The following is a 13,632-nucleotide window of genomic DNA, read 5'->3' on the forward strand; positions in this document are numbered from 1 at the left end:
CAGGGTTAGCAAGGGCACCCGTGCGACTTCTGGAGCTCCATGTGTGAAGTATGGGGTTAACCATAAAGTGGAAACCCCGTTCAGGGTTGTAGTAATGTCAAAGGCATGTCAGATAGTCTGGGTATGAAATTTTAATGAAGCTGTTTCCTTCTCCCATAAATAAAAAGCGTGTTTATTATAAAAATAAAGCTTTCTGTGGGAGTACGCATCTCAGTGCTGACAAGAAGGCTTTTGCAGGTCCCAGACTGCATTTCTAGTGCGCGGATGTAAGGTAAGTGTCACCAAAACAGCAAATTCCCTAATATTTGAGGAGGAACGATTTCGCAGTCCTGGACTCTGCATTGGAGGGCTGCCTTTGAACTTCATATTAAGGGGACAGACTTATTACAAAGAGACTTTTTAGCAGCGCCTGTTTAAATAGGACAAGGGATAATGGTTTTAAACTAAAAGAGAGGCGATTCAGGCTGGATGAGAAGAAGTAATATTTTTACACAGAGGATGGCCAAACACCATCACCGGTTGCCCAGAGAGGTGGTGGATGCGCCGTGCCTGGAGACATTCAAGGCCAGGCTGGATGTGGTTCTGGGCAACATGATCTATTTGAAGATGTCCCTGCTCACTGCAAGGGCATTGAACTAGATGACCTTTGAAGGTCCCTTCCAACCCAAACTATTCTATGATTTTATCTCCACAGAGGGCTGATCACATGGAGGTACTCCACAGTGACTCCCTTTTAACAGAAAATCCACATCATTCATCTGGTATGACAAGGGCTGTGACTGAATTGCTCTTACGTGCTATTCTAATGCGATAGCTGCTAGGCCTCCCTTAACACACACTTTGATACTAAGTGGTTTTCAATTATCTCTTGCAAATGAAACAATAATAAAATTGGGGGTCTTTGCAGAAAAAATACAATGTTCAGTGCAACATTGACAGTGCTAAGTATATGATGACAAGAGGTTGGTTTTACGGATATAAAAAGTAGCCATGTGAAAATTTATAAATAAGTACTTCTGAAAATTGTTGTTGAAGTGTCCAGTTAGCCTAATTCCTAATTGCAGTTAGAAATAATACAGTTGAGAGAAAATAGTCGTGATGTGGTTTTGGCATATGGCTTTTATGTTCAATGTTTTCCTATTGCAAAAAGGACATAAAGCACCCCTCTAACCTTCTCAGTGCCTAAGAAGTGATGAACAATTACTGTCCTAAGTTATTAAACAGGCAGAACCAAGGAAGTAACGGAGAAAAGTTGGTTCCCTATACATAGAGAGAACCTAACTTTTGATTATTAAATTTTTGAAGCATTTAATTGTTATGTTGAAAGATTTTGAGTCCCTATGAACTAGTAAACATGCAGATAAATCACAGTGGGAAAAAAAAACCAACACAAAAATGTGTTATGTATACATAGCTGACTGCAGGTAGCTTTGTCCTAAATATGTATTTATTGTAGCTCCTTAAAGTAAATGTAGAAGCAAGAAGCAGAAAGAGCACTGTCTGGTACAAAATACACAGCTATCAGTGTAGCCATTAAGTAAAGACAAATGCCTTCTGTAGTTAAATTTTAAAGTGGCTTTCATGTGTGTTTCAATACACATTGAAATACATTGCAGTAAGACTCTAACTTACTGTAACACAGGAGGAAACATGGCTAATCCTTAGCAAGTCTTCAAATGGTCTCAAATCCAGAAGTGAATATAAAATGCCATTTACCTTGGCTGAAACTCCATAACCAACATGCTGCAGTCCTCACTCACTTCTGTGCTTAAACATATCCAAAATAAATGCCAGTCACCCATGAACATCATTTATAACCCATGAATGTAAGTAAAGCTCCTGCTGAAAAATGGGTGGGGCCAAGATTTCTTGCTACAAAACTTGAGTTTCTGGGTAGGAGAAGCCAAGGCGACATAGCGAGTGCGGACCACAGGCCAGTAGGTGGCTGTGTTTCACCACCACCCGTGCTCGCCTCGCCTGTAAAACCATCCCTGGCCCCACAAAGTGTCATCTTCTCCAGCCAGCACCCCCTGTGCAGTCTGCACTATGCAGAGAGGCAAATGTGACCATTTCTCCCTGGGTGAACAAATGCAATTTTATCTATATTAAGATATAAATATTCACATGAACGAGTGTTCACTGCAGGAACAGTTTCGGAATCTAGAGGGTGCTTTACTCTTTTAACTGTCAAATATTTTTGTAGCATGGATTTTGACAGCAACTTCCCATGGTGCTGTGAAGGCCTGCATCTTGCTTTGTCAGAAACATTTTAAGGCCCTTAGGGAGCCTTAAATGCAATTTTAGAAAGTTTGTGAATGATGTTTATGTGTGTGTGAGAAGATTATTATCTAACGTGCATAAAATATCTAACGTTGCATAAAATGCAACTGTCCTGGTTTCAGCTGGGATAGAGCTAATTGTTGTGGCTTAAACTATGTATAAACACCTATTAGCTGATCTGACAAAAACACAAGGAAAGGATTTAGGATTGTTTCCATATTGTTTCCATTATTTGCAATGGTGCACTGAAGAGATGAAGGGGTCAAAACCTATATTCTGTTGGTTCCCCCATCAAATTTGTTTCTTACTCAATTTAGACATTTCCATAAGAAGGTTGAAGCTCCAACAAAATAATCCATTTTATTGGCAAGAGTAATTTATACACTCCCTCTAGTCCTTCCATTTGATTAGACAGATTATTTTCTTAAAGACTCCGAGTTTTCATCATTATCATCATTCCATCATGAGCAGTAATGATTAGCTCACACCCTATCATTTCATATGTGAGGTTAGGATTGCACTGATGAAAACTGAGGCAAATTATTTAGAGACCCTTTCCAGGTAGGCTCAGGAAACAAAGTTCTGTCACAATGAAGTCTTAAATTTGAGATTGTGGGCGTTAGGCAATTTAACAGATTTTAGAAACAGTTTATTGCTCTTTGAGAACATTAGGTGGCACTGTGTGGTTATTGATGAAACCCAGAAGAAACTACAGTCAGTAACAAGCGTATGTGAAATTCAAACTCGGAAGTGTTAGCAAAACACTTGACTGTATTGTGGCCTATATTTGGGATATAGGTCAACAATAATAAATGCTATAACTCTGTCACATAATAGGAATCCATTTCTTAATGTGCAACTTTTGAGAGTAAGCAAGACTGAATTCTTCTCATAAATCTCATAAACTGTGGCTTAAATTTTCATGTTGGAGAAAGAAAATGGCTTCAGAGTCAAAAAAAAAAAATTAAAGAGTATTTTTTTTCCTGTTCATAATTCAAATGTAGGTCAGTCTACGATCCAGTTTCTTTCAATGACTGTAAATATTTAGATTTACTTTTATTATGCTGGTGCCATTGATGTTTCAAATGCAGGCCTGTTCTTCCCTCCCTCTAAACAGATTTGTGCACCAGCACAGAGCACAGATGACGTATAAAAAAATGTGAAATTCATTCTTCTACTACCATCACCCTGAATTAATTGTGGTCAGAGCTAATCCTGGAAGTCAAGGAGGACAATGCAGAGTACATTTTTCCAAATAAATACATTTTGCATTATTTTTGTAGGATTTTTCTGACAGTCAGGCTTCCTCTGATTGCTTAAAAAAGTACAAGAAGAGTATTTCACAGGCCAAGATTTTACTGGCCTGAAATTTGCAAATTTTATAAAATGGCATTTAAACACTGTGAAATATATTAGTTTTGCTGTATTTCCATTAATGTCACTGTAAATAAGTTCCTGTCCAAACCAACAGTATCAGCAGATACCGACAAACATTTTAGTTTAGTGAATAGGCTCTGTTTAGTTTATTGAGGCTCTGTCCTCTCAACTAATTACAAAATATTCAGCAAATATTTGAATTTATTACTTATCTCATTCCCACAAATTAGTGTATCTCTGTTTAACAAATGGAGTTCACTGCTCTTGACCTCAAGGTAAAGTATACATTGCAATCTCTCTTTTGCAGACAGTCTGAAAGCCAACCTTTTCTAAGTGAATCAACAGTTGAAAATGATCTCTGTAAATCAGTAAAGGGAGAGAATTTGCCATGTTCCATCTAATACTCCTATTTGAAACACAAACAACTCAAAGCTTAATAATGATGTTTAACTCATCCCAACACATGGTTTGGGGCTTTATAGTAATTTAGTAGATGTTTGGCATGTCAAAGTGTAACATCCTACACTCTGGGACTCAGAAAAACCTCAGCTATGACAAAGCAAGAAAATATGTAATCTTCTGAACTATACTGATTTTGTTCCTTTATATCCCATTCCTGTCGTTTTTAAAGACATGTTCTCTCTTAGTTCCTTATGGTTTGAATGAAATTTAAATAACTTTTTTTAAAGTGTGAAAGTAAGCAAGCACTAAACAAAAGCACTGTAGGATTTTTAAAACATAAGATAGTAGCCCATCCAAACCATCAAACATCTGGCTTATGGACCTGAGGTATTTTCAGAAGTACTTTGATGATGAGTTGCCTTGATTTTTGGTCTTTTTAATTGTTAAATATTTTTTAAAATTAGTAATAATATTCAAAATCAAAATAAGAACTATGTATTAAAGTGATGATGTGTTAGCTACATAAACACCTCTTGGTTATTCTTTGCAGAAATCCAACGGTCTTTTATGTTGCTATATTGTGTACAAAAAGTGATAGGAAAAATGACCACAAGAACATGAGTAACAAACTAAATGACTTCCAGCAGTCATGCATCAGTGTAATATCTGTGCTTAGGTTTAAGAAACTATAATATCCCATAGTTATTTAAGAATACACTCTAAAGTGAGGGAAAGCATCTCTTCCGCCTTCATGGTGTGCATGCAGCAAAGTATCCCATGAATTTTTTCCAAAATGGAAAACTCTGGCTGACATGAAATACATAAATTTCTTATTTTTTCCTCGCTCAGTTTTCAAAGAACCAAGTATTTCCAGCCTGTATTTTAACTGAAGTGTATGGATTATCTGTATTGGTGCCACAAGTGAAAAAGAAATTAAAGCATCTCCCATGCAGACCAACTGATTTTTGCTGAGTCACAAATCCTCCAGGCATTTCACTTCAGGAAGGCTGAGAAGGAAGTCTGTTGCACAGAATGGACTGTTTTGGCCAATTGACAAAAATGTTGTGATTTACCTTTTGCTTAAGTATTGAATATTGAAAGAGAAAGAGAAAGATGAGTTACAAAACTTTTTCTTTTTTCATTTTCAGTTTCCTGCAGTTGTTTGTTTAGCATTCCAGCAACAAAACTTCAATACTAGACAGATTTTTTGTCATCTCTGTTTCCCATCCTAATTATCACTCACTCATTGATTGACCTACCAAAGGGGATTTTTCCCACTAATCTGTGTAGTTTATTAGTAGTACCAGCAGGGTGATGTTAGTGATGGACTGCAAAGCAGACAATTTTTTCAGTTTTACTACTGAGAATTTTTCAACATTTCTTTTGGTATTTATTTTTAAATAAGAAAATCAACTTCTGGACCACCTGGATTAAAAAAAAAAAAAAGTGAACACTTTCAGTTAAAACAATAATAAAACCCCACTGGAAGTGTTAAAATGAATCACTAAAGAATTTCTGAAATAATGTAACTGAGTTTTCAAGTTAGATTGTTAAGTCATGTAAGTATGAGCCATAATTTAAAAAACAGTTATTTTTCCAAGACAGCCATGAGAATACTCTGGAACTAATATTCAGGAATGAAACAAACACAGGCATATTTCTGATTTGTATTTCTACAGGAAGATTTACTATGAATAACGGGAAGGTGTTGGAGAGTCTCCCAGTGGCTGTTTGACAAAAATACTAACCATAATTGAGTTGGAGAAAGCTCTTTTTAAACAAATAATGATTCACCTTTGCTATCTACTCAAAAAATAAGTTGCAAGAAAAAAGTAAACTGACTGAGAACTCTTCATTTCACCTGCGCTACAGGAGTTGTTCCTCATTTGTTACCAAACTAGCAAATAGATTTACTGGCAACAAAAAGGTGTTCAGAAAATCAATGCAGTCAAATTAGGTTGGACACGTCTCAAGGTACAACTGGTCTCTAGCACATTTGTTTGGTAAATGGGTCAGCTGTTTTGCAGCCAGGATGATCCAAGACAAAATGATATGTAAGGAGGGAAAAATACTACATAGCCATTCCACTACGAATACATGTTTTTTCCAACTTAATGAAAAGCAAGAACAAGTTATTTCTAAGTCATGCAAGGTAAAACCTTAAAAGAAAAGGAAGCAGATATATGAAGGACTAATTATCCAAGGATAAATCATGACCATGTAATCAGTAAAGCAAATGAAAATTTCCTGAGGTTTAAATATTTACATCTTCTGCTAAGAAGTACAAGGGGTTGCAACTATAAATACAACTAGGCAACATTAATAAATGCTGTACAGATATTTTGTACATCAAAGCAATGTTTAAAATTGATTCCTTCATGGATGTAAATATATGTAGTGACAAGTTTGTGTAGCACAAGCACCTCACTGAAAATTCAGTTTTCCAATTCCTAACCCATTTGTAGACATAATGATCCTTTTGTTTTATTAACTCAACTAGCTAATTCTCTACAGCAATTAAACTCTACTTATACATTGAAATTATTTTATTACAGCCATTTTCATGTTTTAATTATAAAATGTTAGGCATTTAATGTCAAGGTTAACTAAGGTATTACTGTCGGTATTGACTGTTGTCATCTTTTCTGACTCCTGAAATTCTTGCCTAGGAACACAAGACAAATTTTTCCGTATTCTGTTACCAGATATTCTTCTGAAATTGTTTCAAGCCTATACATATGACTATTAGTGACAGAAGGGAAGGGTGTGTTCTTTACTCTGTAAAGGATGAGGGATACTTGGATTGTGTCACGTCATTCGCCTGTCATGTCATGAACATTACATGCCTATCTGCACTCTTGAGTCTGTATCTGTGTTTGGAGCATGTCCAGTCAGTATACAAAGTTCTTGCCAGCAACGTATTCATGCTGTATTGTCATCTAAGGGAATCCTGGCAGTGCACAGACACTGAAATTGTACCTTCAGGACTCTCTGGATCCTGTGTCATGACCTGCAGCCGGTGAAGCAGCAAAGCAAGCTCAATGTGTGAGCAGCAGTGGCAAGGAGATTAACATATTAACAGCACTAATGAAATGATAGAAAACACAAGACCAGGCAGACTTTTACCCAGTTGTATTTACTTTATTTTCACTCTTTAGGAAACAGAGCTAATCATGTAAAAGCTGGAGCCATGACCTATTTCTGTCAGTAAGGACAACGGAAGCAGATTCTGCACGTAACTCTTTGAAGTGGGCAAGTGAATTAATGCCAGATTTGGAAGGACAAACTTCTATCATGGGTCATCCATTGGAAAGGACTTTTGGCAGCCTGGCAGCTAACTCACTGGTCATCAGTACAGTTACTGGAAAGCTGACTTTCCAATGAACAGTGCTTCAGCTTCACATAAGTGTCCCATAAATTTGATTTTTGGCATCATAAATACTCAGATTTTCTTACAATAATATGTGGCTGCATCCTTAAGCATGATGGGAACCTTCTGGTTGGCCGGATGTTACCAGATGAAAAGAGAATGTACAGGTCAGAAACTGTCCATGTTCTGGGACATAATTATACCTAATTTTATAATAATCTAGTTTATATTGAGTGCTATTGAGCAAAGTTGAAGCATTGATCCTGCTGTACAGAGGTGAAGTCAATTTGCCTGAAATCACAGTCAACCCCAGTAACAACTGATCTAGTGGTGACCCCAGTCCAAACATTTTTTTCATCATTTGGTCAAACATGTATTGAAGTCAAAAGCCTCATTCATCATTGTCTCATCACAGGTGATACTGTACAGACACAAAGTAAGGATTTGTCTGGAGAAGCTACAGCCTAAAAGATCAGGTGCATGGCATGCAGTTAAAGCTGTTAATGCTGTAATACAGGTAACAAACAGAAGCACATACATAAAATAATTTGGCTGGGATAGAGGCCATTAGCAGAAGAGGGAGCCTGCCACCAGTCTTGTAGGCGTATTGAATAAGGCACATACTGACATTAGTTTCCCAGAAAGGAAGTTTTGACCAAAGTCATTCAGATGGACTCTTTGGGTTGAAGGGTAAGGAAGATTTATACTTTCATTGCCTGTGAGAAATACCACAGACTTCTTTTCCAGATATGCCACTGCCCAGTGTGACTTCGTACCTTTCTCTGCCTCCATTTTGTCATCTGCAGAATAGGGAAAATAATGCCAGTTCTCTTTGCAAAGTACATTGAGATCTGTGGCAGAGAAGTGCTACATAACCACAAAACAGTATTTATTGTCATGCTGTCGGTAGTTGTTGTACATAATTCGGAGAACTACTGTGGCTTTTCCTTGTGCTGTTTAATTGAAACTTCTACCATGCATGGGTTTCTTTACGCTCATGTTACTAAAAGTAGCATCTCCATGCCTCGTCTCACCTTCCTGCCTCCCCTGAGACCTCCTGGCTGGAGCCGAGATCAAGCAGATAACTGGGAAGCAGGTTCTGAAAATGGGAGGAGTAAGAGATGTGTGCAAATTCTGGGAATCCACCTCAACCCCTACCCCACCTCCTCCTGCCACCTCCTAGTGCCCGCCCCCAGCGCCAGCCTGCTCACTTAAACTGCTGCCGCCCTGGGCTGGGTTGAACATTTTCGGCTGCTCTCTGCACCGCCTACACTGAGCAGTTGGCACCACCCGGTGGGACAGACATGATGGTGCTGAGGGTACAGAACTGGGCTGCCCTGGGGCCTCTCCTCTCCTTGCTCTTTTCTACCGGTGTGGCGGTAAGTGAGGAGACAGTGCTAGAAACTGTGTCGGCGCGGGAAGCGGTGTTGGAGAAAATTCACTGAAAATGGTCTTCTTTCTTCTCTTCAGTACATTGCTACCAGAGAAAACTGCTGCATATTAGATGAACGATTTGTAAGTACCTGAACAATTTTCTTGTATTAAAAAAAAAAGTCTAATTAGAGCTTTCCTACACTATTAACCACCATTATCACCTGATCCTCATTGTTATTTTCAATACCTATTAAATGCTCTGTGCTTAAACCTGTTACTTACTGATAGCAGTATACACTTGGTAAAAACATACAGGAAGCTGTGCCGCTGATGAAAGCATATATCCAGAAGGCAATCTAAGTAATAGCATGCACTGTTTTCTTGCTTTGTGTGCACACAGTGTGGAAGTAAAGCACCTCTGTAAATTCAAATACAGCTGACAAAGTGGCAAATGCCTGCCCTTTGTTATCCACACCTGTTTGTATAAGCAGTGCCCGAAAGTTCCCTTGCTCAAATACTCTTCTTTCCTTTTGTTGCTCCTGAAACACTGCCTATGATTATTCTTTCCTCCTTAGGGTAGCTACTGCCCAACGACCTGTGGCATTGCAGATTTCTTTAATAAATACCATCTTACTATGGATAATGAACTGCAGGAAATGGAGAGAATTTTGCGGGAAATTGCTAACTCCTCAGTAACAGCAGATCATTTGATTCAACACATTCAAAGCCTCTATCCTGCAGAGAAGCAGACACTACCAAGTGAGAATATAAAAATAACTGCACAACTGATAAATATAATTTATGTGCTTTAGTTGTTTTTTCAATTTGCCCAGTTGCAATAATTTAATACCTCTCTTTTACAGATTCAATTGAAGATTTCACTAAAAAGTCCAAGAAAATAATTGAAGAAATTATCAGATATGAAAACACTATTTTCACTCATGAAAGTACTATACAGTAGGTATCTTTCATTCTGTTTTATACCATTTGACAATCCAAATTGTTTTCTTCCTATTCTTTTACAAAGTGCAGCTAAGGATCCCTCAGAAGGGTTTTTTGTGGTCATGTAGACAATTGTGCCCACACTTTCATTGGTAGCTGCCTAGGAAGACACAGAAGGATCATGAAGATCACATATTGCATTCTCTGCTCGTCTGCATAAGCCATTAATTGTGCAAGAAGTCCCAGATAAGAATGTCAGAAGCCTGGTGATATTTTTATTTAAGTTTCTTTTGCTGTGCTAGCTAGTCCTAAAATCTGTTTCGTGACCTTTGGAGATTTTATTGCTATGAGTTTGTGCTGTAAAGCATAGTGTGTGGAATGCTTATACAATCTAGCTAATACTCTAGCTAATTTTGCTTCATACGGCCATGAAAATCAGCTCAATTACATCAATATAAATCATAAGCAACTGTAAACTCAGTGGTAGTCTTTTGTAAACCGACATTGAAAATAAAATTGAAAACATCATTACCTTTTCTAAATCTTAAGGATATGGTTTTTTGATCTCAATGTAGAGAAATGTCCACTTTTTTAACATTACATCAAAGATGATTTAGGCATTCTTACGCTTGCAGCAGTTTATTTATAGCATTTAAGTTTTACAAATGCATCCATGATGTGAGCTGGCATTCACTTTAGGAGAACAAAGAAAAACCTTCCATAGTATAATATTCATACATTAATTAGTGGTTTGAGTTTTGCAGATTAGAGTCAGCTTAAGTTTATCTTAAGGTTGAGTGTGTGTTTTCCTATTTTGGCTATTCTCCTCAACATTTAATTAGTGCTCATAGAAGCACCCCCTTTTACAGGGCTGTATGTAGCAGCATGCTACATAGGTGAAGCATGCGTGCATGGACATGTGTATTACTTACTCAGAAACAGCTTAAACAGTAAGCCATTTTTATGTCTGTCCAGGCAGTTGACAGATGCACATATAATGAACAGCAACAGAATCACACAACTGAAACAGAAGATTGCCCAGCTTGAGTCAGAATGTCAGGAGCCATGCAGAGACACAGCCGAAATACAGGAGACATCTGGAAGAGGTACACAAAATGCTTGTTGTATGGTCAAGGCTTTGTTCAGTTACTGGTATTGCCAGCTGGCATCACAGCAATGAGTTATTTGTAATCTTATGGGCTCCAGATTTCTGCAAAGATATATAAAATTGCAAGTTACGAAAACAGTGCCTGGATCAATATAAGCACCAGGTAGATGCTCTGCAAACAAGGCATTCAGATGGGACAGAGTTCTTGTTTGTTCCTTTGGCCTTTTTGGCCAAAATGTGATTATCCCCAAATGTATGCTAAACAGGAGGAACGTGAGGAGGGTTTACATGGACATAGGAAAAAGAGAAGATAACCCATTATCACATTTCTACTGAATCATCTGGAAAAAAAAAAATAAAATTAATTACTCCATTAGCTCCAAAAGTGCCTTTTTTGTTGCTGTAGAAATTAATGCAATGGCTGTATTTTGTATTTAAGTTGCTCAACCTCTCCGTGAGACTAAACTCTTCCTCGTCTTACACAAGTCCAGTGACACTCAGTAGGATTTCTTATAGCAGGGGGGTTGGAAAGAGATGATCTTAAGGTCCTTTCCAACCCTAACTATTCTATGGTTCTATATGGACTAAATAGCGAACTTTGCAACAATGACATTTAGATTAATTGTATTTCTTATATTAAGAAAGCTACAATACCAAATAAATGTGAGGATAGAGCTGTAGCTAGGTAAATAACAATCTTTTGAATATCTTTACTTCAGATTGTCAAGACATTGCAAATAAAGGTGCCAGAAAAAGTGGTCTTTACTTTATCAAGCCTCAGAAAGCCAAGCAGTCATTTCTAGTCTACTGTGAGATTGACTCTTATGGCAACGGCTGGACAGTATTACAGAGGGTATGCCACTTAAGTATTATTACCACAAGCAAGCTTATTGCATCAGCACTGTCTTTATTTACCTATATAAGATAAATATATTTTTTACTGAGATTTTTGGTTTTGTTTGTTTGCTTGTTTATTTTCCCAGAGACTGGACGGGAGTGAGGACTTCAAGAGAAATTGGGTTCAGTATAAGGAAGGATTCGGACATTTGTCTCCAGATGACACCACCGAGTTCTGGCTGGGTAATGAAAAGATTCATTTAATAACCACACAGTCCACTCTGCCGTACACCTTACGGATAGAACTGGAGGACTGGAGTGGCAAAAAAAGGTATGTGCTCATGATGCTTCTAAAAATGACAACTTAAAACCTACTGCTCCTGTTGCTGTGCCCATTCGTACAGTTTTCTGAAAAAATACTGAGTCCTTAGACTTGCTGCCATGCATATGACACTGCTTTGGCTCCTGAACTCACCGCTGACAGTAGTCACCATGTGTGATCTGTTGGCAGGCACATGTACGTGTCTGAAGGCCATGTGCTGGCAGCCCTAGTTTTTTTGGCAGAAGGAATCTGTTTCTTCTCTTCAAGTTTCTTCACATGAGACATGCTCCCCTTCTTCCCACCAAGAATTTCCTCATGACCTAAGGAAGCCTTAGCATTACGAACCTGGGAGATACACATATGTGGGTTTATGTAATGCAGATCATTCATACATCACTGAAGACTAGTAGTCAGAAAACTGATATTGGAGCACAAAAGTTGGTTGGATGTGCGTCATTGATTTGAGGCACACAATCATGCAAAACCAATTCCTTTCAAATACTAGGATGCCATAGATGCCTTTTCTGCAGTTCTAACATGTATGTACTGGGAATGCAACATTCACATATTCACCATTCTGCTTTATTAACAGCACGGCTGACTACGCTGTATTCAAAGTGGGAAGTGAAACAGACAAGTATCGACTGACTTATGCCTACTTTATCGGTGGTGAAGCTGGGGATGCCTTTGACGGCTTTGATTTTGGAGATGATCCAAGTGACAAGTCCTTTACTTATCATAATGGCATGCGGTTCAGTACCTACGATAACGACAATGATAACTTTGCTGGCAACTGCGCTGAGCAAGATGGATCTGGATGGTGGATGAATAGATGTCATGCTGGCCACCTAAATGGCAAATATTATATAGGTAAGGTGTCTCCTAAATACCTATAACCCAGGACACCGCATTTCAGTGACAAATTAAAATGGGTCGCTTTCATTGTGTATGTTTTGTCATCTGGATTTCCCAAAGCTGGGGTAGGCCATTCTTTGCAATAAGTGATAACACTAGCAGTAAAAACGTATGGCTGGTCTCCAGCCCAAAGTGGGAGAATCAGTCCTGACAGAAGCAAACTAGGGGAAAAAGGGCAGTGAACAGGGCCTGTTAGCATACCCAGGGATGCCATGGAGGTGTTAGTAACAGAAAAATGTATGGGCACATTAACTATTTTAGAAAGCAACTAATGGTTTCGCTCCAACTGGTATTTTTTAGATGGTGTGTACACATCGAAAGATGCTGGTCCATCTGGATATGACAATGGCATTATCTGGGCAACCTGGCGTGACCGGTGGTACTCCATGAAGAAGACTGCAATGAAAATCATCCCGTTCAACAGACTGTCAGTAGATGGACAGCAGCACAATTTGGGCAGTGCCAAACAGGTTAGACCACAGAGCTGAGGCAATATTTAATATGACAACAGAAAATAGTTAATTACTTCAAACACTGAGCATGGACAGCTGAAGTGTTAATTCCACTGCATCTTAGAGAAGGTGGCTTTGTTTACCATTTTGTCACAGAAATATTTGTACTTTGATTTTATTATTACTGATTCTTTTAACAGATAACTAGATGTATAGTCTTGTGATCAGAAATAATCCCTTGCCTTCATGCACT

At 38.2% G+C, this 13,632-nt stretch overlaps 1 protein-coding gene across 1 annotated transcript; it reads left to right on the forward strand.

Moving 5' to 3' along the window:
- The first annotated feature begins 8,736 nt into the window (after nt 1-8,736).
- On the forward strand, nt 8,737-13,415 carry FGG (fibrinogen gamma chain). The gene is made up of 9 exons (XM_010012104.1): nt 8,737-8,808; nt 8,900-8,944; nt 9,379-9,562; nt 9,667-9,760; nt 10,721-10,851; nt 11,573-11,706; nt 11,837-12,021; nt 12,605-12,882; nt 13,228-13,415. Exons 1-9 carry the CDS (start codon nt 8,737-8,739, stop codon nt 13,413-13,415), a joined length of 1,311 nt encoding a protein of 436 aa, XP_010010406.1.
- Nucleotides 13,416-13,632: the final 217 nt, after the last annotated feature.

This window comes from Nestor notabilis, unplaced genomic scaffold, assembly GCF_000696875.1.
Source record: "Nestor notabilis isolate BGI_N333 unplaced genomic scaffold, ASM69687v1 scaffold13353, whole genome shotgun sequence".
In the NCBI taxonomy this organism is placed as follows: Eukaryota; Metazoa; Chordata; class Aves; order Psittaciformes; family Psittacidae; genus Nestor; species Nestor notabilis.

Excerpts from the sequence above, each read along its gene's own strand:
- FGG (XM_010012104.1), top strand. The coding sequence starts at position 8,737 with ATGGTGCTGAGGGTACAGAACTGGGCTGCCCTGGGGCCTCTCCTCTCC. Across the intron at positions 10,852-11,572 it reads ACAGGAGACATCTGGAAGAG|ATTGTCAAGACATTGCAAAT; the intron begins GTACACAAAATG and ends TCTTTACTTCAG. Across the intron at positions 12,883-13,227 it reads AAATGGCAAATATTATATAG|ATGGTGTGTACACATCGAAA; the intron begins GTAAGGTGTCTC and ends GGTATTTTTTAG.